General features: G+C 48.8%; 2 protein-coding genes across 5 annotated transcripts; one reads left to right on the top strand and one right to left on the bottom strand.

Annotated features, from left to right (window-relative positions):
• Positions 1-255: 255 nt before the first annotated feature.
• On the bottom strand, positions 256-18,455 carry ANKS6 (ankyrin repeat and sterile alpha motif domain containing 6). Of its 2 annotated transcripts, XM_085856735.1 has the most exons (9): positions 17,819-18,455; positions 16,527-17,472; positions 16,376-16,422; positions 15,852-16,049; positions 15,293-15,589; positions 15,068-15,200; positions 6,482-6,549; positions 2,171-2,282; positions 256-762 (listed from the first exon to the last, which is right to left on the bottom strand). In XM_085856735.1, exons 1-9 carry the CDS (start codon positions 18,371-18,373, stop codon positions 650-652), a joined length of 2,469 nt encoding a protein of 822 aa, XP_085712861.1. In that variant the 5' UTR covers positions 18,374-18,455; the 3' UTR covers positions 256-649. The 2 variants fall into 2 exon arrangements, with proteins under 2 accessions (XP_085712861.1, XP_085712860.1); XM_085856734.1 differs by lacking the exon at positions 256-762 and having other exon boundaries at positions 1,650-2,282.
• On the top strand, positions 18,446-27,662 carry ORC6 (origin recognition complex subunit 6). 3 transcript variants are annotated; one of them, XM_085856741.1, is made up of 8 exons: positions 18,575-18,660; positions 18,826-18,897; positions 19,515-19,638; positions 22,447-22,610; positions 22,745-22,834; positions 22,983-23,095; positions 25,465-25,524; positions 27,222-27,662. In XM_085856741.1, exons 2-8 carry the CDS (start codon positions 18,833-18,835, stop codon positions 27,371-27,373), a joined length of 768 nt encoding a protein of 255 aa, XP_085712867.1. In that variant the 5' UTR covers positions 18,575-18,660; positions 18,826-18,832; the 3' UTR covers positions 27,374-27,662. The 3 variants fall into 3 exon arrangements, with proteins under 3 accessions (XP_085712868.1, XP_085712867.1, XP_085712866.1); XM_085856742.1 differs by having other exon boundaries at positions 18,446-18,897; positions 22,983-23,157; XM_085856740.1 differs by having other exon boundaries at positions 18,586-18,897.
• The last annotated feature ends 324 nt before the right edge of the window (positions 27,663-27,986 follow it).

The following is a 27,986-nucleotide window of genomic DNA, read 5'->3' as shown; positions in this document are numbered from 1 at the left end:
CCACCGTGAGATTCACAAACTCCATGAAGCAGTTTGACCTCGCATTGACCGGTGCTGATTTGGTTCAAAGGTCATGCATGACAGATACAGACACCTGCGTTGAGAGGGATAAAAGAAAGTTCCACAAATGGCAAAACTGCCCACGGCATAGGGAACAAAAAACACAAAAAGGAATGATCGGGTTGCAGTATGGTTTGTAAAGGAAAGAGAAAATAAATCGAGAAACTAATGAGGAAATGACGATGAATGAGAGAATAATATTACATTCCGTTTAATGCACATACAGCTTTGAGGGGGAGCTTTTGAAGGTGCTCATGCGGGGCCTGATGAACACTCGATTTGAAAGGTAATCGAGATAAACCATCGAGCGATTGGTGATCCTGGAACAGCTGATTGGGAATCGTACAATAAAATAAGTTTCAGGGTAATTTCTTTCATGGAGTGCACCAACCTCACCATGTGCTTCTGAAAAGGCCTCGTTAGTTATCGGCATTCGGAAACTACGCACCATCTGAGAACATCCAAATGAAATACACGAATGAGCCGCACAGCACAGATCGAGCGAGCCGCGTGTGTACAGCATATAAACATAAAGCGAGTCAAGTGCAGAAATCGGTTTTTCTTGTGAAAACGAGCAGGATGGCACCAGCTACGACAAGGATGCCACGTTCTCTGCACTGCTGACGACGCACAGTGTAGCGTCTGTGGACAGCAGCGGTTGTGGAGATTCCGCAACACTCACCACTTGAGCCTCGAGCACGGCTGTGTGGTCGGGCATGCAATGCAAGCAGGAAAATAAATAAATAACTAGGTCTGTTCGAGAGTAAACAAAATCTCATGATAATTATAAACATTTGTGGCAAGCTTTTGAAATGTTTAAAATTAAAAAAGAATCTTTATCATTCCCATAAACCCAACAAATAGCTCTGGATACCATCATCGCGATGTCGGCTAAAGAGAGATTCATGATTCAACGTTCTCTGCACCACGTCCGCATCGTTAATGTCGCGGCCTATGACACAAACAATGCAGATGCAGCACATTGTGTATTTTTGAGTATCTTTGTGCTCAGAGAATCTTGGCTTGTGGAGACAACGGTTTCACCATACCACCTCCAACTTCTCAACTCCTTCAGGACTGATCATTGAAAAATGATGTCGCATGGATCTCGATGCTCCACGTGGTGAATTTCACCGTCAATGGTAGCAATTTGCCGTCCCGTTCCATTGTGGATACAACTTAAATCGCTACATGGTGCGATCCGAGTATCCGTGTGCGGAGATGTGTGAACACATATTTAAAACCACTGACCCCAATTTTTACCGTATCCACATCCGTGCATATGTGAACACAGCTCAAATCGAATGAACCACATGGTGTAACGATGTTCGAGTGACAGAGGTAGTCGTTCATCATCAAACTACCTCGTTATATTGAGGTTTACGCGAAGGTAATATCTGGATGTGAGAAGGATCAAATGCAGAATGAAGTGCACAATGAAACTACATACAAGATGTGTGGATGATAAAATGAAAACAGATCATCAGAAGACAGTGGAGGAAATCGAAGGACATTGGAGAAGGAAGGATGGAATTGTGAAATTTAAATTTAAACTAGAATAATTCGACTGCGCGCAGTCGACGGGTATACCTCCGCTCTCCCGCACAAACACTTGAGTATTGACATATTTGACCCTTGACCTTTATCATATCTGGCCCAAAATCTAATCACTGAATTTCCCTGTTTAACTTTACCTTTGTATCAAGTTTGATGAAATTCTGTCCAATATTTCTTGAGTAAGGGCATAAACAGTAAAATTTCAGAGTTTGACCTTGACCTTTATCACATCTGGCCCAAAATCTAATCACTTTATTGCCCTGTCTTTACCTTTTTACCAAGTTTGATGAAATTCTACAATTTGCTTCTTGAGTTATGGTGTAAACGAAAATCTGGACGGACGGACAACCCGGAAACATAATGCCTCCGGCACCCTTGGTGCGGAGGCATAAAAACATCTGCACAACAACAGGCCATCACACATTAGCATTTCCTGTGTCGTGGCCTATTGGTTGAAATAGGTAAACTTGTGCAGGTTGGCAAAATTCAAAGACAAAATGAGATGTATGATAAGAAAAAAGTGATTCGAGTGGAAAGTAATTCGAAATCTTACTGGAGTTGAGTCGAGAAATGGCACCGAGGAGTTGAAGTCTGGAGCCACTGCTGGAAACTCTGAGTTCTTGCAGATCTAAATCGCTGAGGGTGAGGAACGCTTCCAAGTCAACCTAGAATGGATGGTGAGATGGGGGCAGCTTGAAAACTTCATCACAACACTTACGGGATGACATCATTAAATCATAGATTTGGGAACGACGGTACTCAATATGCTGAACATCTCAAGCACATGTCCCATGGGGGGTGCAAGGACTTGGTATGAGCTGCAACGGGACAAGATTTCAATTCATGATGTAAGCGGGCCCAAGCTCCACTCTGGCATGCAAATGGAGGTGCTCGAAACATGAACCGATACCCATGAATATATTGTTGCGGTTGAGGAAATTCGCAAACCACCATTCAGGTCCTGTAGGTGAGATGTCTCTGTAAGTACATGTGTAGTTAGCCCCAAACCCGTTGTTTAGAAGGAATAAATGTGATTCATTCGGGCTGCGACCCTTTAAGAGAGCCGTTTTTCTGTTCTATCTTTATTTTGAACCAACCACGTCTCAACCGCCATCACACAACAACCACCGACCGCAACGCCGCTTCACAACAATAACAACGCCAACAGCCACGACCTTTACCTTCACAACTCGCTCCCGCAAACATCGCATCACCGCCATTCCAAAACGTCGCCATGGCCATAAACCACCACAACAAACCCTCCACCACCTTCACCTCTCCTTCTGCGGCCATTCCCGCACCACTTGTGAACGCCGAGCGTCAGGCTGTCCTGGCCTCGTGCGGGACGCGTGCCAAACCGCGAGTGCAAAGTGCGGCCTTTCCGAGGAGAATTCGGATCAGGAATGATACACGCCCACTTCTGATCCGTCCAATCAGCAAGCGCGGGGTGGTTTGGCCCCGCCTCCAGGCGCGTCGGAGTAGAATCGATATATGCAAATTCGAGGATCAGGGGAGACTCACGCCCCTTTTTCTCCGTCCAATGGGCGAGCGTGGCTCCATCCCCGAGCTCGTTCTGATCCAGAAATTTGCATATGGGTTCTTCTGCCGGCCTATAAAGTGCCGAGCGCAGGGTCGAGTCGGGCTCAGAAAAGGGTCAGTTTTGGAGAGCAGAGTGTGGCAGCGGCAGTTTTTCGGAAGAGTCAGTCTGGAGAGGTCGGAGAGCCGAGTGGAGCTCGCAGTCTGTCGGGGTTCGGAGTCTGTCAGGGAGCTGCAGAGAGGGGAAGCCTGGAGCTTGGAGCGCAGTCGAGTCGGGTTGGAGCGCGGAGTGAGTCGGGAGGCGAGGGCGTACAGGTGGTTTGCTGCAGTCGGCTGAGGAGACCGGATAGCTCGGGTCCGAGGCAAGGAAGACGGCGGTCGGCGACGAGCTCGCAGTGGAGTCGCTCGTCGCCGGACCCAAGCAAGCCAGCTATCCTCTTTCCCCAGAGCATCAACAATTCCCCCCTTTTTCCCCCCCGCGCTGAGATAGTGCGAAAAGGGGGGCCCCGTTCCCACCCCACTCCAAGCAGTGCCAACGCAACCCGTGAAGGAGCGCGGAGTCGGGGCGCCGCCACATTTGCGGCTCATCACAAAGACACGGGTAGGATCCACCCGGTCTCGCGGCCCACAGGCCCCGTCTGCCCCCTTGTCTTTGAGGGTGGCCCTTTTCTTTTGCTTTTGAGTAAATGTGTTGTTTGCGCCGTCTGTAAAGTAAAACTGTGTAAGTGTTGCCGTGTGCACGCGCAGTCGGTTGTAGATCTGCATTGTTGTGTTTCTTTTGTTACATCTGCTTTTGGTGCATAATTGTTGTAATTGTATATGTGTGCTCTTCGTGTGCCGCGGAATAAATGTGCATTATGTTGAACTGTTTTTCCCGTTTCGCTTCATCTTTTCTTTAATTGAATCTCCATCTTGCTTCACGTAAAGGGTTGGTAGTGGGCTTAATACGCCCGATAATTAATCGGAACCGTCGAGGCCGACGATAACACCGCTCGGTTATCCCGATAGTACAGAATGGGTCGCTTAAGTGGCCCGTGTCCGGAGTCGACCTGCGGCGAGGTGCGATCGCCCGGTCTACCCTCCGCGTGGGTACTTAGGTAGGTCGAATTTGGTGAACAACCCTATCCCACGCGGGGGGCCGATTGGCACGATCGTGGTGAGGCCGAAAGGCCCACCCGTGACTAGATCCCGGCGTTAGTCCGAGAGGGTCACGACAGAATTGTCCGTCCGGTGGGCGACGTGCCGCGATTCGAGTTACGTGGCCGTTCGCACGCCGGCGGGCGCGAATTCGCAACAATATCACAAGAGGAAATGCTGATTGCAGGAGGGAACATAACACGCTTAAAGCGATGAGCCGAACAGGAAGTGCTCGTGGAAAACCTTTTGCTTTAACCTGGATTTAACACCTGTTGCAAAGACCGATGCTCCAAACTAATTAAAATATTCCAATGGCAAGTACAGTCGATTGATGTGTGCAGTTGAATGATGTGCAAGTGGGTGGAATTCAGTGTTGTGGATTTGACTGATGGCGATAAACCTGGACATGGTGCTGTACCATTCAGAAGAAAAAAAAAAAAATCGAAATTTCGATACAATGGTTAAGGCTCATGGGGTAGCTAAACAACAAATGGCAGTGGGTTCACAAACAACTGGAGGTGGGGGAGTGGAAGGTGAGGTGCACGAATATTGAGGCCTAAGAGGAACAGAATGGGAAAGAATCGTCGAGTGTAGAAGAGATGTGGATGTCCATAAGTGAGCACATGAGGTAGTGATTGACGGCACATTTGAAAGACTGAATTGAGCATAACCAGACAATGGACACAGGGACACTATTCCACAATCGGGAGAATAAGGGGACGAATGAATACAGGTGGGAAACCAACATGGACTTTGAGAGGGTGAGAAGGTGACGGTTTATTGAGGAACACGTGCGACCTGGGTTAGCTTGGGGAGGGGGCAGAAGTAGGAGAGGGCAGGAGGAGCAACGCAAGATGTAAACTTGTATAAGATGGAGCGTCACTAACTTGCCATCGGTAGGAGAGTGAATCCACCTCCTTTGAAATTGAGATGCCAATGGTGCGGAAGGTCTTGTTTTGTTTTATCACCTCAAGAGGAGCAAGGTGGAAAGAAGGAGTGCCAGTCCAGAGCGGTGAGCCATATGCCACGGAATCTCCATACGAAAGCGTTGTACACCGTGATGAGCACAGTGGGGTTCAGGGATGCCTTCGCTTGACAGAGAATAACCATATGGTGACTGGCCTTTGACGGCAGCTCAGTGATATGGTCCTCCAATAAAAAAAAGTCATGGCAGATGGTGAGGCCAATGTGTTCCAGGGACTGCACCCTTTTCCAGTAGCTGTCCAGAGAAGTTGATCAGATAGTTAAATTGCCAATCCTTGTGGAGAGACAGTGTGAGGGTATGTTGCTTACAGCATTGAACATCATGTTGCAAGTCGCTGAACAGCAACTTATCTTGTCCAGGTCTGACTAAAGGTATTCAGCACCGGCGAGACTTTCACAACTCTGATGTATTGTATTGCATAAGATGGAGTCCTCGGTGAAATGAGAGTTGGTTTTCAATGTAATCAGTTAGATCATGCATATTATTGATCAATAATAACACAAGTCCGAAGATACTGCTTTGTGGAACCCAATCTTGAAGGGAAATATCATGGGGAAGGAGACACTCGAGGGCTACCCTCTGTTTATGCACATCCAGGACCTAACCCGAACAACCACTTAAGCAGGGGGCCCTGAAAACCTTCTTCTGTCCTTTCAAGCACATGGCTGCATGTTTGCATAATTTGCTGAGAGTGTGGCTGTGCCACTGAAGCAGTGCCCCATCTAGATTAGAGCAGCAATTAATAATGTGTTCAGGGTGCTGATGATAACTTGCCTACTCTTCACAAAAAGGACACAGTGGGAGCGTTTATGGTCACCAACTAATGCCGGCAAATGGGATTCCCGATTTAACATCGATCCGATGGATGGCACACACATTGATGAATCGCCGTGCATGTGAAATACCGGGGTGATGGACTCCATTACTTTGCTGTGATGGGGAGAAGGGTGATAGGTCTTTAGTTTTGGGGTTCAGTTTTGGAACCTTTCCTAATGAGAAGAGTGATGTTTGCAAACGAGAAAGGAGGTTGTTGCCCCTCCAAGAAGAACCTGCAGAAAGTGAAAGGAGAAAGGGGATGATGAAACTGAAGCATTGCAGGTTCCTGAGGCTTAGACCACTTATACCATCAGGTTGTGATTTATGAGTCAACCCATATAAACACCAATAATGATAGATACGAATGTAAACACACACTCATAGACAAACCTCCTGCTCCTCAAATATTGGCCGGTAAGTCTGCAGAGAGAGTTGCTGCAGCAAGGTGGAAAGTTCACCTGTGAAAGACAAAGCACACCTTCGGTGATATTTCTATTTCTCTGGATATTTAGTGAAAGGATTACGTAACGTTGGTTGAGTGGTGGTAGTAGGGGAAGGGCTGAGAGGTGGTGGGGGAGGGCCTAACAGTGGCAGTTGTGGGGGGGTACTGAGTGGTGGTAGGAAGAGGTGAGTGGTGGTGGAGTGTGGGGGGAACAGATGAGTGGTGGTGGGGGGAAGAGATGAGATCCAGAGCACTTCCCACAAACATGAGAACATCATCTGCATAAGCAAAAAGAATGAAGGGAATATTACTGCACAGCACCACAACGTCGGTTAGGCCGAAGTCACATTTGGTACGGCGGCCGTAAGGTCTACAAAATCTACGGCCACTAGCAATTATAGGGCGGCCGCAGTATTTCCACGGTCACACAATGTAGCAGTCACATATGTTTTTATTTTTCGTGTAGCCGCACGGCGTATTTAGAAATTGTGGAGACCGAAAACGTGGGGGTACCGAACGGTCTTTGATTTGATGTCGCACGGTGACCTTAGGGCGTCCCTGCGGCGGCCATAGAATTTTCAAGGCAGACGCAAGGTAGCCTCAAGGTGCCCGCAAGGCGACCGCAGGGGGGCCCTAAGGCGAACGTGCGGTCAGACGGACGGTGACGAGTGGGTATATATACCAGTTCTTTTTTTACTGAAATAAAAATATAACAGTTCGGAATATACCAGTATATATAACTGAATATACTATAACTATAATATATATAACTGAATATACCAGTTCGGAGTACCGTGGTGCCCCCAGAATCCGAACGCCCCATTGTTTGAACAAATTGGAATCCGAACAATTTTTTCGAGAAAATTTTGCCTCAAAAACCGAACACAACGAAGCGTCCATGTTTGTTCACGTGCGTCTCCCCCACCTGTTCGACCCGCATCTTCGCGCTTTGTTCATTCAGTTCGGCAGTCGAAGTCCTCGTGAAAGCATCTCTCGTGTGTCGATCGATACTTTACCTCGTGTTTTCACCTTGATTTGTGCTGTTTTTTTTGTTTTTTTTTAGTCATCTAGTGTTTTAATTAATAACAAAAAAGCAATCCGATCACGTGATGTGACGGACTGTCGGGCAAGGATTGAATTTCACAGAAAAACCGGTTGTAATTTGGAATATCCATGATTACCTCAGCCCGATGCGTTTGATGAAAGTGATTGTGGTTTTGGGGGCATCATGTTTGATGAGCTGCCCTGGGGGCAGCACTCTCGCAGAGTGCGCGAGCGATCGGAACCCAGGCCGGAGCACGAGCCTGTGTGGACCTTTGGATGTGGTGATTGTACCAGTTTACATACAATACACCGCCACCGAAGGTCATTTACTCATCTTATTTTACCTTAAACATGGGGAATTTCAGTTGAAAGTGTCTTGAAAGTGGGTTTTCTTGGAGTCCAGAAACGGATTAATTCACTTTCCATTATTTCTTATTGGAAAAATAGTTTTGGAATCCGAACTTTTTGCAATCCGAACAGCCTCCTGGAACGAATTAAATTGGGATTCTGAGGGCACCACTGTATAGGCAAACACCTATACTCCGATCTCTAGCGGTAGCGCATGGTGGAAGCACGGTCGACGCAGACTGCCACAGAGGCCGTACGTCGGACGCACGGCGGGCGTAGGGGAACCGTGCGTCGACCCTGCGTTGCCCGCAGGTAGTCACACAGACTGCAAGGCCACCATACGTTGAACACAGGGACGCCTTAGGACTACCCTACGGCAACCGTGGAAATAGTGCAGCCACTGTAATTTTTGGGGGGTTGGTAAAATTCATTTTTCATTGATAAGAGCCTACAGCAGCCGCACGAATAACGCAAGCCCACCGTAAGCCCTACGTACGGTCGACGTGGAACACATCTACGTCACGGCCTGGCTTGTTGAATTGCTACGGCCAACGTAGAAATGAAAAAAGTAATAACTCCGCGCTATAATTCCATGGCAACCCCTACGGCCTGTAAAAGATAGCCATACGGCGTAGAGCCACCCTGAGGCCACCTCAGAAACTCTGCGGCCGCCGCACGTTTCTGTCAATTCAGGGGGGGTACGGCCGCCGTATCCTAGCCGGAGAGCAAATATGACTTAGGCCTCGGTCCCATTTGCCACGGCGGCCGTGGGGTCTCCAAAATCTGTGGCCACTAGCAATTATACGGCGGCCACAGTATTTCCACCGTCACACAATGTAGCAGTCACATATGTTTTTATTTTTCGCGTAGCCGCACGGCGTATTTAGAAATTGTGGAGACCGAAAATGTGGGGGTGCCGTACGGTCTTTGATTTGATGTCGCACGGTGACCACGGCGTCGCTGCGGCGGCCATAGAATTTTCAAGGCAGACGCAAGGTGCCCGCAAGGTGACCGCAGGGGGGGCCCTAAGGCGAACGTGCGGCCAGACGGACGGTAACGAGTGGGTATATATACAAGTTCTTTTTTTTACTGAAATAAAAATATACCAGTATATATTACTGAATATACTATAACTATAATATACCGTGGTGCCCCCAGAATCCGAACACCCCATTGTTTGAACAAATTGGAATCCGAACAATTTTTTCAAGAAAATTTTGCCCTAAAAACCTAATACATTTTAAAAAACCGAACACAACGAAGCGTTCATGTTTGTTCACGTGTCTCCCCCACCTGTTCGACCCGCATCTTCGCGCTTTGTTCATTCAGTTCGTCGGTGGAAGTCCTCGTGAAAGCATCTCTCGTGTGTTGATCGATACTTTAGGCCTCAGTCACATTTGCTCTATGGCGAGGATACGGCGGCCGTACACCCTCTGAATTGACAGAAACGTGCGGCGGCCGCAGAGAAACTGAGGTGGCCTCAGGGTATCCCTACGCCGTATGGCTATATTTTACAGGCCGTAAGGTCGCCGTGGAATTATAACGCGGAGTTATAACTTTTTTCATTTTTACGTTCGCCGTAGAAATTCGACAAGCCGAAACAAAAGAACTGGTAAAAAAAAAAAGTATTAACCCATTAGTTACCGTCTGTCTGGCCGACGTTCGGCTTAGGGCCCCCCTGCGGTCGCCTTGCGGGCACCTTGCGTCTGCCTTGAAAATTCTATGGCCGCCACAGGAACGCCCTAAGGTTTTGGGGGTTGGGAAAATTCATTTTTCATTGAGAAGAGCTTACGGCAGCCGTGCAAATAACATAAGCCCACCGTACACCCTATGGACGGTCGACATGGAACACATCTACGTCATAGCTTGGCTTGTCGAATTGCTACGGCGAAAGTAGAAATGAAAAAAAGTTATAACTCCGCGCTATAATTCCACGGCGACCCTACGGCCTGTAAAATATAGCCAAACGGCGTAGGGCCTCCCTGAAGCCACCTCAGTTTCTCTGCGGCCGCCGCACGTTTCTGTAAATTCAGAAGGCGTACGGCGGCCGTATCCTCGCCGTAGAGCAAATGTGACCTCGGCCTTAGGCTTTAACCTTCACCTCCTCTGGCAGAGAAAAGACCCAATACACAGGGAATGGAGCGAGCCAGTGAGGGGACATCCTTGCCTTATTCCACTCTCAGAAGGGAAAGGTGCAAGCAAGGAACCATTCACTTTAACACAGCACTCTGCAAAAGTGTAGTGTCTGAAGGATGCCGATATATCTCCTCCCTCACCTGAAGGACAACAATGTCTTGAAGAGGTAGTCATGGTTCACATGGTCAAATGCTTTTTCCTGATCCAGAAAAAGGAATCCAGTTTAAATTTTAGTCATGTCCGCATCATGTATCACGTCCCTGACCAGAGATATATTGTCATGTATTGTTCTGCCGGGGTCAGCATGTGACTGGTCAGGGAACACTAATTTTGGCAACACAGGTCACAGACGATTTGACAACATCTTTGCCGTTATTTTGTAGTCCATGCGTAGCAGGGACACTAGGAGGTAGTTTCTCATGTCTCTCAAAGCTCCCTCCTTAGGAATTAGAGCCAAAGTTGCTCAACACCAAGACTGCGGCATTTCGCCTGCATCACATGCTTCTTTGGCTACACTTAGGTAGTCAAGCTCAATCAAATCCCATACTTTGTTGTGGAACTGACGAGCTAGGCCATCAATTCCAAGAGAGTGATCTTGCGACAGACTCTGCAGAGCAGTTGTCAATTCATCCAGAGACAAAGGAGCCTCTAGTCATTCTCAATCCTCTGGGGTAGCCACAGGGAGGCTATTCTACAAAACGCCACAAGCATTAGCATCCATGTTTTTTCCCAAGTACAGCTGAGCATAAAAGGCTCTAATTCGTTCATGAGCACCCCTGCATCATTGAGCAAAGAACCATCTTCTGCCAGAAACACTGCACGAAGATTTAAATCACTGTTTGGGATATCATGCTCTCTCCCCTTTGTCACATCTTCACTGTCTGGGATTTCATGCTCTCTCCCCTTTGTTATCTCTTCACTGTCTGGGATTTCATGCTCACTCCCCTTTGTGACGTCTTCACTGTTTGGGATCTCATGCTCTCTCCCCTTTGTTATCTCTTCACTGTCTGGGATCTCATGCCCTCTCCCCTTTGTGACGTCTTCACTGTTTGGGATCTCATGCTCTCTCCCCTTTGTTATCTCTTCACTGTTTGGGATCTCATGCTCTCTCCCCTTTGTCACATCTTCACTGTCTGGGATTTCATGCTCACTCCCCTTTGTGACGTCTTCACTGTTTGGGATCTCATGCTCTCTCCCCTTTATTATCTCTTCACTGTCTGAGATCTCATGCTCTCTCCCCTTTGTGACGTCTTCACTGTTTGGGATCTCATGCTCTCTCCCCTTTGTGATGTCTTCACTGTTTGGGATCTCATGCTCACTCCCCTTTGTGACGTCTTCACTGTTTGGGATCTCATGCTCTCTCCCCTTTGTGATGTCTTCACTGTTTGGGATCTCATGCTCACTCCCCTTTGTGACGTCTTCACTGTCTGGGATCTCATGCTCTCTCCCCTTTGTTATCTCTTCACTGTTTGGGATCTCATGCTCTCTCCCCTTTGTGATGTCTTCACTGTCTGGGATTTCATGCTCTCTCCCCTTTGTTATCTCTTCACTGTTTGGGATCTCATGCTCTCTCCCCTTTATTATCTCTTCACTGTCTGGGATTTCATGCTCACTCCCCTTTGTGACGTCTTCACTGTCTGGGATCTCATGCTCTCTCCCCTTTGTTATCTCTTCACTGTTTGGGATCTCATGCTCTCTCCCCTTTGTGATGTCTTCACTGTCTGGGATTTCATGCTCTCTCCCCTTTGTTATCTCTTCACTGTTTGGGATCTCATGCTCTCTCCCCTTTATTATCTCTTCACTGTCTGAGATCTCATGCTCTCTCCCCTTTGTGACGTCTTCACTGTTTGGGATTTCATGCTCTCTCCCCTTTGTGACGTCTTCACTGTTTGGGATCTCATGCTCTCTCCCCTTTGTTATCTCTTCACTGTCTGGGATCTCATGCTCTCTCCCCTTTGTGACGTCTTCACTGTCTGGGATCTCATGCTCTCTCCCCTTTGTAACATCTTCACTGTTTCGGATCTCATGCTCTCTCCCCTTTGTCACGTCTTCACTGTTTGGGATCTCATGCTCTCTCCCCTTTGTTATCTTTTCACTGTCTGGAATCTCATGCTCTCTCCCCTTTGTCACATCTTCACTGTCTGGGATTTCATGCTCTCTCCCCTTTGTGACGTCTTCACTGTTTGGGATCTCATGCTCTCTCTCCCCTTTGTTATCTCTTCACTCTCTGGGATCTCATGCTCTCTCCCCTTTGTGACGTCTTCACTGTGTGCTAAATCCTCGACCTTGTTGTTTGCTTCTGGCAAACACAGACGAACCTTATTGCTTCGTGATGTAGTTATTGCTGCCTCACTAAGTTGTAGGAATTGAAGATGCTACATGTAAGAGGACGAGGAGTTTATCTGTTCAGGGTGCTTTTGGTGAGATGTGATTGTCGATTTCTCTCTCCATGCATACTGTGGATGCAGAGGAAACACTCAAGACCTGCCAGTACAGGCAATGCCTCAGACGATTGTGTAATTGGTTGTTTTTGCATGTTTGCTTCAACAAGAAAAGACTGCGGTTTCATTTGAGCATTTAGTGGTGTTCCTTCCTTGCGGAACTGCCACTGTGGATGCACCACCCATTGGTTTATTGCAAAGCTTCACTGCAGTTGTTATTGGTGCCACGGGATGAACCATCTTCACGACAGATTTCTCAGTCTCCTTTGACTCTTCCAATTCAGGAGATGTCACCGAGTCAGTCGTCATGACCACACTGGGTTTGGTTATGGATACTTTATCTCTCTGTTCACTCTTTGGCAGGTCACTGGTTGCATTTGGCAGGTCACTGGTTGCATTTGGCAGTCGTTCACATTCATGATCTGTTACCTAAGTAACAGTAACTACCTCTTCTTCCATTTGTTCAAGTTGAGTAACCAACTCTCTCTTTTCCAGAGCACCAGACTTTGTGGATCGCTTTGCCATGTCCTTCGCAGTTGTATCTTCAAAAGTATCAACATGGTCAACATCCCCCTCATCTTCTGGTTCTGATTTTCTCTTCTGTGCTTTTTCCCTTTTCCTAACTTTACCATCAGCCATTGATCCATGGCAGAAGATAAGCCAAGGCCAGGGGGCAGCAAAGAAACATCCAAAGTGATAATTTCATCTTCCTTCAACTTATCTGGGCATCGAGGAACAGGTAGCTACCACTTCATCACAAATAGCTGGGTTGACAGTCCCATCTTCCTTTGGCTGTTCAAGGTCCTAGCTATAGCTATCGCGTACAGCCTGTGGCTGCTGGTTGCATCATTTCCTGGGGGTGTGGCCATACGGCTCATGCTGTGCTCCTGTGCCAGTGCACTCGCACTCATTTTGGCGACCTCAGAAGGATGACAGACCAAGCCAACCTCACCTCATCAGGGGCTCAAACTCAAGATCCGAAGATCCCAAGCCAGCCACCCTAACCACTAAGCTAACACCAGGCTGTTAAAGGTCCTGAGAAGCAGACACTTATTTTAACATCGTGGGACAGTCTGCTCTCACGTGGTCCCTTGCCTTACAAACATAACAACAAGGTTCATTGGTGATGTAAAACACTTTATAGTTCCTTCCTTCAAACGGAATAACAAAGGATCCCTCCAATTCCGTGTCCTTGCTCAGGTGAATGGAAACTTGTCTTTTAAAAGACAAGATATGGTGTGGCTCACGACATCCTAAAGACACAGGCCTAATGGGTGATCTTCGCACCCGTAATCGCTCCAAGAATGGCACAGCCACGTGATCGGCAATAAAAGGAGGTATGTTGGAGAGGATGATCCGTGTACCAAGGCTCGAAAGCGGTTCCACTTGGACAAATAACCCTCCGATAACAATGCCTTCCTCAATCACCTTATTTGCTGCAGCCTCGGATTTGAGGACGAACACAGCTCTTCAGTACATTGTCGAGGCTGCAACTATTGCTGATGAACCAACTACATTAGCCATTGCACTCACATACGCTTCCATTTGGGTAGTTCATCCCAACTCACACTTCACACCATGTTTCCTCATCAAGGAGTGAAACAGGTGTACTGTACTGCTCACACCTGCACCAGAAGTGGTCGCAACGACTTTAGCGCACTCACGATTCAGACATGATTCGAAAATAATTAACTCTCTTACAAACAAAAGTTACAAAAACACGTGATATGTGCAGATTTAGCACAGGAAATGGTAAATAAACTAAAAATCGGACCGTGTGTCCTGAAGCTGACCTAGATCAGGAGCAAGTCACTCAAACCCCCCTTAGACCCCCTCAGACCCAGATTTTTCTCATGTCATGAACAAACTTTGGTACATTAGGGGTGATGAAGTTGTGAACAAGTTTCATTGGAATTGTGTGTGTAGTTTCAGAGAAGGCAATACTTATTATTTTTTTTTTTTGGGGGGGGGGAGGAGTCAAAAAAACCCCTTGTAGACCCCTTCAATGAGTGCAGATTTTGATGCGGTCGATAAACTTTGGTACATCACGGGTGATGAAGGTTGTGGCCACGTTTCATCAAAATCGCGTGTTTGCTTTCAGGGATAATGACTGAAGTATTTACAGAGTGACTCACTCACTCACCTACGGACAATGCTTGATCGCATAAGCTCGCCTGACTAAAGTCCAGGTGAGCTAAAAACTATAGGATCACCAAGTATCTTAGTGATAACGCCACAGTCGGGTGTGACTAGTCCCATGGGCACACCGTGACTAGGCCTGGACACAAAAAGACTAATTAAAAGTGTAACAGAACGTGAAAATAAAACAACCAAATGAACCAACTCAGTTGTTCGAGGAGCAGCAAAATGGCGGAATATTAGTAGTCGTGGTAGTAGTAACCGTCGTGCTATTTCCCCAACTCCTGGAAGCATTTGCATTAAACGCACAGAATATAATAAACCAAATGGAAACAATGGCCTTGTGCAGCCTTAACCTGTGTATTGTCAGTAAGACCAATCCACTTCCTCAAAACCAAGCCTCACTGGGTCCATAGCCGAGCGTACCAGCCATTAAACCCTTAGGCGTCGGGGAAGGCGGTGGAGTTAAGGTTGATGAGGTGCATAGAGATGGTGCTGCGGGGGTGAGTGTTGGAGATGTGCTGAGAGACTTTCCCACAGTTCCTCGCTGCACGTCGGCCTACAGAAGGATGAAGCAACAAGGCGGTGAGGTCAGCAAGGTGTGCAAGTAAAAATAATTTGGGTGAGGTGTATGGGCGAGGCACAACTTACCTGAGAGGGATTTTTATTTTCTGAAGACCTAAAAGATGGCGAGCGTTGAGCAGAGGCACGGACGGTGAGTTCAGCCCCGGGCTTCGATTCGCCGCTCTCAAACCGTGAGCTATGTCCACTCTCCAGTGCACCACGGCGACGATGAGCAGCCATTTGTGAGAGAATACCGTTCCCACTGAGTATTGAGGTGTCTCGGCGGGAGATGGACCCCACGCCCGGACGCGTGACCATGCGGGTAGGTCGGAAAGACGCGGACGGTTTTCCACGACCAACCGAGCCTACACGGCTCACGGAAATCTGTGAGTGTGACCGAATGAGGCAGTGAGTGTGTTGTACAAGTCTACGATTTAGGTCTACAGAATGGTCAAGTTGTGGTTCAGATATGACAAAAGTAGTTTGATGGTCAAGAAGGTGTTTGACCAGCAAATTCCTGACACCTTGAAAAGAAACGACACCGGTGGCACAATGATGGGACTTTTACACCACAAGATGGTAAATCGATGAGGAAACAAGTAACAGGTTTGACTAGTACCAATACGCCAACAAGAACGACACTCACAATGTCCGACCCTCCGCTGATTTCTGAACGCTGTCCCGTCCGCACCTGAAGCTCGGTATCAGGTGGATCCAAAAGGTTTGCAGCTCGATGTCGCGAACCCCGTCGTGGGAGTTGGAGCCGGCGAGGGGGCAGGAATGGAGGCACGACTGGCTGGGGACGCAACCAGGGGGAGCAGGATGTCGGTTGGCCTGAAAGCATCTGGAGAGAATGAGGAAGATGGAGCGACAAATGGGCTCAAAGGTTAACAATGGAATATAAATCCTTCAAATGTCATTCAGAAGAAGCAAGAGGGGAGAAGAGATGCACAAGTTGTACATGCACAAGAACGTTGGAATATACTTCAGACAAATAACACAAATAGACATCGTACCCATTTTGACCGCATTAACCGACTAGGTTAACCGGGTTAACCAAAAATGCAGAGCATTTTGTCTCCAACCAGGAATCAGGATATACGGCTTTGTGAAAACACATCCCAGTCAGCCCGTGAAGTGCAAAATGGACAAAAGTGAAAGAGAACGCACCATGTTCGAGATCATTGGATCTATTGGTCCAGCTCCTCCTCCAAGACCTAGAGCGAAAGCAGACGTGACCGGTTACCATTTTAAAGTGGGATCTCAGGTCTGTCCTACGAACAAATCAAACTCGGAAGTTTGGAGCAGTAACTGTACTCACCATTAAACTCTGTGCCCACTCGCCATACAAGGGTCGCTCGAGCCTCCTCATTCTCCGGCTCTTCCGACTTGACTCTCAACGTCGCCGAGGACGTGCTTCGGTTCTCCAAACTCTCACGGGTCTTTTCACGATCGCCATCCTTACCCGTGAACATTTGTGGTGCGAGGTGTCCCACAGGAAGGCCCCGTCGCAGCGTGCGAGACAGTTTGAGGTTCCTAAACTGGTTCGACATCCTGGTCCACCAAGATCTCAATGTGCTGCTACCATCAGGAACGACGCCACATGAGGGTCGCTCTTGGACCTCGGACGATCCCGTTGGCCCGCACTTTTCCACTCTGGTCATCATTACCGAGCCCAGGAACCTGACCAGCTCCGGGTCTGAGTCACCACTGAGCGTCGACAGCTCGAAGGCTGCAAGCCCGGTCTTGGTCCGTAGACCGACGGTAGCCCCTCGAGCAACCAGTAATCGAACAACCGCGGTTTGCCCATGGAACGCCGCCTGCATCAGCGCCGTCCAGCCATTTACCGGATCTCGATCATCCGGCCTAGCCCCTCGATCTAGGAGTATGCGAGTAAGAGAGAGGTCGCCCGCCACGGCAGCAATCATTAGGGGAGTTGCTCCATCGCCATCGGTGACATTGGCGAGCCTCGGATCTTCTTGCAAGACTTTTTCAACCTCGGAGCTACTTCCAACTTGAATAACGCGAAAGATGTTTACCTCCGTGCTCTCTGCGTCTCCGGGTCGTGCTGCGGTCTTATCTTGCAGATATCCGGACAGCCGGCGATGGCCGAGGCACCGTGCGATGTCCAGTGCGGTTTTCCTGGCCGTGTTGGTGATGTTGGTCTCTGCTCCATGTGCCACCAAATTGAGGACCAGGTCGGAATGTCCGTACAAGCACGCGGCCATCAAAGGAGTCCATCCGGTCAATTCCTCCCTTTCATTCAGCTGGTGTAGGAGAGTGAGAGGGACACATCGGTGTGGTGTGTGATTACAGGGCCTGGTTGAAGTTCCCATCTAAGCACTTCTTGCAAGATGCTGTGACCCCAGGTTCAAATCCCACGATTCCTCCATCTGTTCCTGATTTACCTAAATGATGTCTTCGCCATGTCGGTGTGCTGTGCGCGACAGGTACACGCTTCATACGGTTTTATACACACCTGACCATGAACCCTGTACCTGTACCTGTACCAGTACGCCATTGTGGCCTTTCCCCGGACCCCTGGAGGATTAACATTTACAATGGATAAAAGGACGACCACCAGGTAAGGTGGACCCTCTGTGAATAACTCACCTCGAAGCCCCATTCGAGCAGAATTCGGACCACGGCCTCGTGTCCATGAGCCGCGGCCGTGACCAACGGGGAGAAGCCAACACCGCCCGGGGGAAGCCCAGGCACCCCCAAGGTCTCCGTGTCCCGAGCCATCCCGGACGTCCCAGGATCCCCCGCGCCCCTCTCGAGCAGGGCCCGCACGACGCCGACGGAGCCTTCCCCCGCCGCCAGCGCCAACGCCGTGACGCCGTAACGGTTGGTCGCGTTCGCACTGGCTCCGTGCTCCAGCAGGGTCGACAGGCAGGACAGCCGGCCGCGCCTCACCGCCTCCATGAGCGGCGTCCAGCCGAGCTTGCTCCGCGCCTCGAGCGTCGCTCCGCGGGCCAGCAACACCCGCAGCGTCGCCTCCTGACCAGCGGCGGCGGCCACGTGGAGGGGACAATTACCCTGGTGGTCGGCCGAGTCGGCACACAGCCGGGCGTCCTCGTCGTCCAGGATCTGCCGGACACGACCCGGGTCTCCTTCCTCGCACGCTCGAAGCAGCAGGCGGAGCGCGGCCGCGTCTTGCGTCTCCATGGACAACAAGGTTCGTTTAAACTCCGCGCGGAGTCACAAAACGATGCAAACTTTGGCCGCGTCGCGGTTGCGCGGCAACAGGGTCACGTGGCTGTTGCGATTTCCCATTGGCCGAACATCGTGACGTGCCGAGAGAGCGCATTCACGTCACGCAAATCGGTGACGTCACCGACGTGCGGCTTTCTCATTGGAGGACACGTCACGCGCTTTTCCCCGCCCACCGGAATCGCAATTTTTTGCGGGAAAAAGGGGAAAACGTTCTCGTGTGGAGACGTGGAGTGGAGGAGGTGTCTTTTACTCTTTTACTCTTTTACTCTTTTACTCTTGATACCTGAACAATCTGCCCTTGTAATTACTAATTACCTCATAATATAATATCTGTTATTAACGTTGTCGGCCCGCATTTACCAACGGGATATTTCTCCTGTTGAAACTCACTTGGTTTGACGAAGATACAACATGGACACGAGCGTGTTGTCGCGCATGGCGGCGAGGCAAGGGATCTCATCGCCAAGACTCCTCGGGTAGGAACGCGAATCGATCTGAGGTTACATGTTGAGGTAAAATGTCGAGGTTCCGTCTCCACGTGCGGTACGTGCTGTTCGTGCGGTACGTGCTGTTCGTGCGGTACGTGCTGTTCGTGCGGTACGTGCTGTTCGTGCGGTACGTGCTGTTCGTGTGGTACGTGCTGTTCATGTGGTACGTGCTGTCCGTGCTGTTCGTGTGGTACGTGCTGTTCGTGTGGTACGTGCTGTTCATGTGGTACGTGCTGTCCGTGCTGTTCGTGTGGTCCGTGCGGTTCGTGCTGTTCGTGTGGTACGTGCTGTTCATGTGGTACGTGCTGTCCGTGCTGTTCGTGTGGTCCGTGCGGTTCGTGCTGTTCGTGTGGTACGTGCGGTACGTGCTGTTCGTGTGGTACGTGCTGTTCGTGTGGTACGTGCTGTTCATGTGGTACGTGCTGTCCGTGCTGTTCGTGTGGTCCGTGCGGTTCGTGCTGTTCGTGTGGTACGTGCGGTACGTGCTGTTCGTGCTGTTCGTGTGGTACGTGCTGTTCGTGTGGTACGTGCTGTTCATGTGGTACGTGCTGTCCGTGCGGTTCGTGCGGTACGTGCTGTTCTGAGTGTTTGGAGTGCGATGGCAGGAAGGCCTCCGAGCTGGAACGGCTGGTGAGTGTGCGTGGGGCAGGACTTGCTCTCACGGGCTCCGCACGGGCTGCTCTGTGTGTGGACCTGGCGGCACAAGCTCTAAGAATACCACTCACCACGGTCAGTTGGTACACGCTCACCACTCAGTTGGTACATGCTCACCACGGTCAGTTGGTACACGCTCACCACTCACCACTCATCACGGTCAGTTGTTACACGCTCACCACTCACCACGGTCAGTTGGTACACGCTCACCACTCACCACGGTCAGTTGGTACGCTCACCACTCACCACGGTCAGTTGGTACACTCACCACTCACCACAGTCAGTTGGTACACTCTCACCACTCACCACGGTCAGTTGGTACACTCTCACCACTCACCACGGTCAGTTGGTACACTCTCACCACTCACCACAGTCAGTTGGTACACTCTCACCACTCACCACGGTCGGTTGGTACACTCTCATCACTCACCACGGTCAGTTGGTACACTCTCACCACTCACCACGGTCAGTTGGTACACTCTCACCACTCACCACGGTCAGTTCGTACACACTCGCCACTCACCACGGTCAGTTGATACACTCTCACCACGGTCAGTTGGTACACTCTCACCACTCACCACGGTCAGTTGATACACTCTCACCACGGTCAGTTGGTACACGCTCACCACTCAGCATGGTCAGTTGGTACACGCTCACCACTCACCACTCATCACAGTCAGTTGGTACACGCTCACCACTCACCACTCATCACGGTCAGTTGGTACATGCTCACCACTCTCCACGGTCAGTTGGTACACGCTCACCACTCACCACAGTCAGTTGATACTCTCACCACGGTCAGTTGGTACACGCTCACCACTCATCCCGGTCAGTTGGTACACTCTCACCACTCATCCCGGTCAGTTGGTACACTCTCACCACTCACCACGGTCAGTTGGTACACTCTCACCACTCACCACGGTCAGTTGGTACACTCTCACCACTCACCACGGTCAGTTGGTACACTCTCACCACTCACCACAGTCAGTTGGTACACTCTCACCACTCACCACAGTCAGTTGGTACACTCTCACCACTCACCACGGTCAGTTTGTACACTCTCACCACTCACCACGGTCAGTTGGTACACTCTCACCACTCACCACGGTCAGTTGGTACACTCTCACCACTCACAGTCAGTTGGTACACTCACCACTCACCACGGTCAGTTGGTACACTCTCACCACTCACCACAGTCAGTTGGTACACTCTCACCACTCACCACGGTCAGTTGGTACACTCTCACCACTCACCACGGTCAGTTCGTACACACTCGCCACTCACCACGGTCAGTTGATACACTCTCACCACGGTCAGTTGGTACACTCTCACCACTCACCACGGTCAGTTGGTACACTCTCACCACTCACCACGGTCAGTTGGTACACTCTCACCACTCACCACGGTCAGTTGATACACTCTCACCACTCAGCACGGTCAGTTGGTACACGCTCACCACTCACCACGGTCAGTTGGTACACGCTCACCACTCACCACGGTCAGTTTATACACTCTCACCACGGTCAGTTGGTACACGCTCACCACTCACCACGGTCAGTTGGTACACGCTCACCACTCACCATGGTCAGTTGGTACATGCTCACCACTCACCACGGTCAGTTGGTACACTCTCACCACAGTCAGTTGGTACACTCTCACCACTCACCACGGTCAGTTGGTACACTCTCACCACTCACCACGGTCAGTTGGTACACTCTCACCACTCACCACGGTCAGTTGGTACACTCTCACCACTCACCACGGTCAGTTGGTACACTCTCACCACTCACAGTCAGTTGGTACACTCTCACCACTCACCACGGTCAGTTGGTACACTCTCACCACTCACCACGGTCAGTTGGTACACTCTCACCACTCACCACGGTCAGTTGGTACACTCTCACCACTCACCACGGTCAGTTCGTACACACTCGCCACTCACCACGGTCAGTTGATACACTCTCACCACGGTCAGTTGGTACACTCTCACCACTCACCACGGTCAGTTGGTACACTCTCACCACTCACCACGGTCAGTTGGTACACTCTCACCACTCACCACGGTCAGTTGATACACTCTCACCACTCAGCACGGTCAGTTGGTACATGCTCACCACTCACCACGGTCAGTTGGTACACGCTCACCACTCACCACGGTCAGTTTATACACTCTCACCACGGTCAGTTGGTACACGCTCACCACTCACCACGGTCAGTTGGTACACGCTCACCACTCACCATGGTCAGTTGGTACATGCTCACCACTCACCACGGTCAGTTGGTACACTCTCACCACAGTCAGTTGGTACACTCTCACCACTCACCACGGTCAGTTGGTACACTCTCACCACTCACCACGGTCAGTTGGTACACTCTCACCACTCACCACGGTCAGTTGGTACACTCTCACCACTCACCACGGTCAGTTGGTACACGCTTGCCACTCACCACAGTCAGTTCGTTCATGCTCGCCACTCACCCAAACCCGACCCCTGCCGAACGCATACACTCTGCTGATGTATCCTGGATTGGGGCTGATTAACAGTGCTGACAGTGTGGGGTGGTAGAGGGGAATTGATGAGGGTGGTGGGGGGTGGTTACCCTTCCTTATGTAACTCTCGTCAGTTACTGTGTCTCCAACCCCCCTCCTCCTCCTCCTCCTCCCCCTCCTCTCATTGCCTCTTCATTCATGCCCGTGCTTATTGTGTCCAAGAGTTTCCCCACTTTCCCAATTGCATAACCCCATTAGCCTGCTCCTCAATGAGCTCCGTCTTGCAGAAAAATAAACAATTGATCCTATTTTTTGTGATCTAATTTGAAGCACTGTCACAAAACCATCATCCATTACTCTCCCTTTCCTCACCATGACATCTGAACCTGCAGATCTCTGCTGCTCGCCTCTCTGGCCTATCTCCGAAGGCCTACGCATCATCTCGCCGTTCTTTTGAGACCGTGTTGGGTCTGTCCTCCTTCCCGACCCTGCAAGAGCTCGCCACCCGATTTGGCTGTGTTGATGTCGCCCGTGGAGCTGCCGCCTTGTTGCTCAGGTGGGCGGTGATGCAGTTGGGGTTGTTTTTTTGAAATCCTTCAGATTACAGAATACATGATGAAAATCATCCTTTGACGTTTTGTTTAAAAATTGTCCCTGATCTGCAATCTTCACCATGTGAGGGTCTCCTAGGTACGAGACCAGTTTAACCGCAGTACAAGCAGCAGGCATTGACTTGTCCCAGCCTTTGTTCCTCATCGCTGCCTTGGCCACGGCGTGCAGGTGAGCATTGTCAAGGCTCCTGTCTATCTGTATGCACCCTCTTCCCTTCCTCTCCCCCTCCCTCACCCTCTTATCCACCTCCTCGTGTGATTTGATGATTACCTGGTCAGGCAGTTTAATGTCTTGAGTATTGTACACATGCATGCAGGCAGCAGAAGGTGAAGGTGTCTCGCACCCAATTATTAGCAGTGGCTGGTGTTCGACCTGCTATCTTCGATCGACTCTGCGTGCAGATGGACCGAGTCTCCTCTGCAACCGTGGGTGCGGACTCCGTCCGTGGAACTGGAACATCCATGATGCTGTTTATCTTTGTATGGTTCTTTGTGAGTGATTATGTAACAATACAGTAGCTCACTGGAGTACATGGATAATAATAGATCTGATAGGATGAGCTCACTCACTCACTCACAGCACTTCATTATCGCTTTTTGTTTTGAGGGAATGTGCAAAGCTAATAAGTCACTCAATAAATTCCCACATCGATATAAATCATGAAAAATACCATGGTAACTGTTTGTTTGTTTGTATACTGTTAAGTAAAAGTTAGTATCCAATCATTACTATCAAAACCAGAAGGGGATTTGGTCGAGCGCATACCTCCGCCAATCAATGCCTGATCCACGAGAACATATCTGGTCCAATGCACTTTTGAAACGTCGTGCTACATATCGTCTTTGGCCCCATCTCTCAATGGTATAGAATCACTTTAAAAATTAAATAATTCTCGTATCCAGATCCGGATTCAGACCTCCACCAAAATCTAATCAATTCATCCTCGTCACACACTCAACCTCTCCACCAAGTTTCATCCGAATCCGTCCACGTTTTGAGATATCGTGCTATACATTGTTTTTGGCATATCTCTCAATGGTGAAGAATCACTTAAAAAATTATTATCAGATCCGGATCTTCACCGAATTCCAATCAGTTCGTCCTTGTCACACACCGGACCTGTCCACAAAATTTCATCCGAATCCATCAACAACTTTTTGAGATATCCTGTACACAAACAAACAGACAGAAAGGGGTGAAAACATCACCTCCTCCACCTTCAGTGGTGGAGGTAATAACCTTCACACAGATAAACCTCAATAAATATTAGAGATAAGAAATGTATGGCCCTTGACGACGCTCTCTCGTCTCACGACGACGGGCTCGCCAGCACTCTTCTCCCATCCCTTCTGGAACAGTCACGGTGAATGATCCCAATGGGTCCTCATTCCACCTGTTTGCCTCCCCTGCCCCTCAACTCACAACACCTTCATCCCTTTATTCGTCCCCTCGGGTTTCACCGTAGGGGACTACAGGTTTGCTCTCTGTCCGTCTGTCCCAGCTGTGGTTTTTCTGACTTTTTTCCCCCATACCCTTTAACGTATTCATCTGTAACTTTGTACATTAATTTATTACGATGCTACAAACTAGTTTGAGTTTCAGTGGGTTTTCTCAATTTTTCACAGTTATACCCTTTTTAGACTTAGAAAATATCATTATCTTGGGTAGTCAATCTATTTACCCTTATTATCAGTATTTCCATCGATATGTTTGTCTGTCTGTATGTATGTCTGTTCGGTACATTGCTCCGTTAATACAATGGCGATTTCGATGAAACTTGGTTGGTAGGTTCATACCATGACCTAGTTGTGTGCAAATGAGAACCGTTGCTATGGACCCATCCGTTGCCTAGCAACGGACCTTTGAAATTTTCAAAAAAATCTCAAAAATTAATTTCTTCAAAAATCGGGCCACGAGCGACTGTGGGCAGTACATTTAGCCATATTGTCAAATTTCCAGCCGGATCCTATGAAAACTGTCGGAGAAGATAGACTTTGAATGAACCCTGGTCGAAAACAATAACAAAACGAAGTTTGTAATATCTCGGACTATGAGTCAGATATACATGAAACTGGTATGGTAGGTTCATGGTATGTCCTAGTTATGTGTGAGAAAGAACCGTTGTTATGGACGCTTTTGTTGGCTAGTCACGGCTGAAAAACGACAATTCGACTTGATCGACTACCCAGATACGCCTTCCGGCTTGATGAGTCAGTGTTCAGCTGCCTTGACTCCACCCCACTGCTTTACACCCATTGGCTGGACAGCTGGACTGACTCCACCCCAATGAAATCATGCGCCACCATTGCATGAAGCAGCACAGATCGGCAGGCCTTAGGTCTGGGTGTTAGTCCGTGGCCCAGTGCAATTGGAATGATCTGAGGTATATCACCATGATGTATTATATATGTGCATGAACCATACACATGTTTTTGCTTCATTTATGTACATCGGGTTCTCTTTGATATGAAATGGGCAAAGCCTCGAAAGGAATGAAGCACGGTGCGTTAGAGTTTCTTCTTCATTTTAGTTGCGGTATCGGCTCGAGCGTGCGTGAAAGCAAACTCATTTTTATCTCTGGTTTGTTATCCGAGTTGTCTTTATTTGTTTCTGGTCGACAAAAGATATGGGTCAATGAAAATTTCAAAATATATTGGTGAATTAAAATTATTTTGCTGAATACACCCAAACATGGTGCGTTGGAGAGTGTCTTCTTCTTCATTTTGGTTCCATTATCAGCTCGAGCATGCGTTAAAGCAAACTAATTTTTCTTTTTTCCTTTTCCATCATTCGTGCAGCATCACCTGCAGATAAGATGCGAGAGACATTGAAGAAGGACACACCTGTTATGGATAAAGGTGAGGTTTTTCTGGTTATTTAAACAAGAGTGTTTTGGGGCGATCTTATCCGATGGATTCGTGGCTACAGGGAATGGGAAGAAAGGGATTTATAAAAGAAAGGCAGAGCTGTGGTGAGATTGGTGGGAGTTGAGAAATTGCAGAGTTTGAGTGGTGGGGGAGATGGAGGATTGGAGAGTGAGTGAGTGAGGGGTTCAGGAGATTGGAGGGGGGGCGGGTTGAGGAGTTGTGTGGGGGATGGGGGGGTGGAAGTGGAAGAAAAGAGTTTATTGGTGAAAGGGAATATGGACGGAGTTGGAAATTAATTCTGCAACTTTAACTACCTAAAATTGCTCTGGAAATAGCTTCGACGAGTTAAGATGGTGTGGCATAAAAAGTTATTTCCATAGTACATATTTAGAGTAAGAGTTAAGTAATTAATTGTGATACAGTGTAGGATTCTGTGTATTTGGATAGAAAGCTGTCTTCCCTCCCTCATGTTTGGGTCTGAAACCAGTTTTTTTCCCTAAAACCTCTTCATCATGCTCTTTCCTTTGTCATCTGTCCTAAATGTTCTTTAGTGGGAAATTTATCCTCGCAACACTGAGTAGGCACAGGTTTTGACACAAAAGGTGAGCCCTGAACATTCTAGAATGGGTTGAGGGGCTCAGGGGAGGGATTCCCCTTGTATACGGCCGAACCACCAATTAGTGTGGGGAAGATAGGGCGGGGCATCGTGAGAACCAATAAAAACCGACCACACGTCGGTCGGGGTTCCAGTTGCGTTCTCTAAGCTCACTTCCAGCTTCATCAAGGCAGCTCAGTTGCCAGTCCAGCTCAATTTGGTTCCTGTGTTCCAGTCAGAGTTCCCAGATTCCAGAGCTGTTGGTTATACGGGGTCCAGGCGGAGTTGAGTTGGGTGCCAGGTGCAGTGTGCCCAGTTTGCGTCCGGTTTGCGGAGCTTGGGAGAGTTTGGGGTTCCCGTCTCTTGCCTGTAGGCGGCGTACGCTAAGCGCCCTGACAGGGCAGTGTAGTCGTTGGCTCCGATCTGAACTTGGCAGTGCCTGAGCGGGTTGTCATGGGTATTTTCAGTCCTGTCTCTTCTGGTCTTCCTCCTGTGGTGTGTCTGGGGACCGATAAAGCTTGTATTGTTCAGGACCTTCCGCTTGTACGATGTATGGGGTGCATATTTCATTGTAAATAGAATTGTGTATAAATGTTCTCGTGCTCCATATTCTTTTCTTCCCCGCTTATTAAATACATTAATTTACAGGGACTCCATTGAGTATTTGAGATAGCCTGATCAATAAAACCGTTCAGTTCTGTCAGTCTGATAAAGGACTGATTTGGTAGGACATTTAGCGTCCATTTGAAACTTCTCCAGTCACCATTTTGAGTGGCTCAATGTGTTAGAGGATTCCGACGTGTCGCTCGATCGACCTCGGACATACCAAATTGAGCTGGGTAAAGGAATGATTCGGCCCCCGATCCGGCTTGGTGTATCGGGCCCGACTGGCCGACGTGACCACTGTAACAATATGTAGATAGACCTTTGAACAAGGGACAAACTGTCGTTCGGTTTTCCAAGGGACTGGCACACAATGACCTGCTTTCTGCTTATCGTACTGAAGTTATTTTATAACTCCAGTACAATTGGTATAAAGCAATAATTGGGGGTGGTTTAACCTCAACTCAGCCTTTTCCACTTGTTTCCGCAGTTAAAGAGAGTGAAGGAATTGCTTCAGAAATCGAGGATGCGCAGAAGAGGAGTACGGGAATCAAACGTGGAGCGAGTCTGGAGCAAGACTACGAGTCCTGGAAAAGGCAGATTCTCGAGAATGCAGCCAAGATCAACGAGGAGGGGTCTTAACCTCGGGTTCATTACCTAAAGGGTGGTGCCTCTCTGATAAATATGGGGGAGAGGCTTCCTCGCTGTTGTGGAGGGGGGTGTGGGGTGCTTCGCTTTTAAATGGCGGGGTGGGCGGTTCCTTCCTTGTTCAAAGAGGGAGTCTGCAAGCGAGTTAATAATGATAATGTGGCTTTAATATTGAATTTTGTTCAAAATTCTCATCATGTATTTATTTTTGTTGTTGTTTGGTCATGCCCTATTAATTATTGTGAAGAATAGGATTCCGTCGAATAAACATGAAATCCCACTGCGATGTGGTTAATGTGTTTCATTCTCTTTGTGGAATTACAATTGTCTTCCTGGGGGATGCAAACCAAACCATGGCGATTGCAATTATTTTCTTACCCTCACCAGAGGAGAGGGTATTGCATTTGGATCCATCTGTCTGTCTGTCTGTCGTTACTTACGAAATCAATGATTTGCAAGGATATCTATTGGTTGTTCTGTCTGTTTGTTTGTATGTCAAAACGCTTACATGCCACATTTTTTTGACTCCGATCTTCACAAAAGTTCACCACCTGATAGAGGTAGTGACAATTGTTTTTTTTTTAGGTCAAAAGGTCAAGGTCACTCT

The sequence above is a fragment of the Eptatretus burgeri genome, chromosome 15 (assembly GCF_056783735.1).
Source record: "Eptatretus burgeri isolate ZD-2024b chromosome 15, Ebu_testis_v1, whole genome shotgun sequence".
In the NCBI taxonomy this organism is placed as follows: Eukaryota; Metazoa; Chordata; class Myxini; order Myxiniformes; family Myxinidae; genus Eptatretus; species Eptatretus burgeri.
The sequence above is the reverse complement of the archived record's forward strand: the minus strand, read 5'-3'. Positions and strand labels throughout refer to the sequence as shown.

Excerpts from the sequence above, each read along its gene's own strand:
- ORC6 (XM_085856741.1), top strand. The coding sequence starts at position 18,833 with ATGGACACGAGCGTGTTGTCGCGCATGGCGGCGAGGCAAGGGATCTCA. Across the intron at positions 22,611-22,744 it reads GCTGCCGCCTTGTTGCTCAG|GTACGAGACCAGTTTAACCG; the intron begins GTGGGCGGTGAT and ends AGGGTCTCCTAG. Across the intron at positions 22,835-22,982 it reads GCCTTGGCCACGGCGTGCAG|GCAGCAGAAGGTGAAGGTGT; the intron begins GTGAGCATTGTC and ends ACATGCATGCAG.
- ANKS6 (XM_085856734.1), bottom strand. The coding sequence starts at position 18,373 with ATGGAGACGCAAGACGCGGCCGCGCTCCGCCTGCTGCTTCGAGCGTGC. Across the intron at positions 16,423-16,526 it reads AGTGGGCACAGAGTTTAATG|GTCTTGGAGGAGGAGCTGGA; the intron begins GTGAGTACAGTT and ends CTTTCGCTCTAG. Across the intron at positions 15,590-15,851 it reads TCAGCGGAGGGTCGGACATT|ATTTCCGTGAGCCGTGTAGG; the intron begins GTGAGTGTCGTT and ends TCACACTCACAG.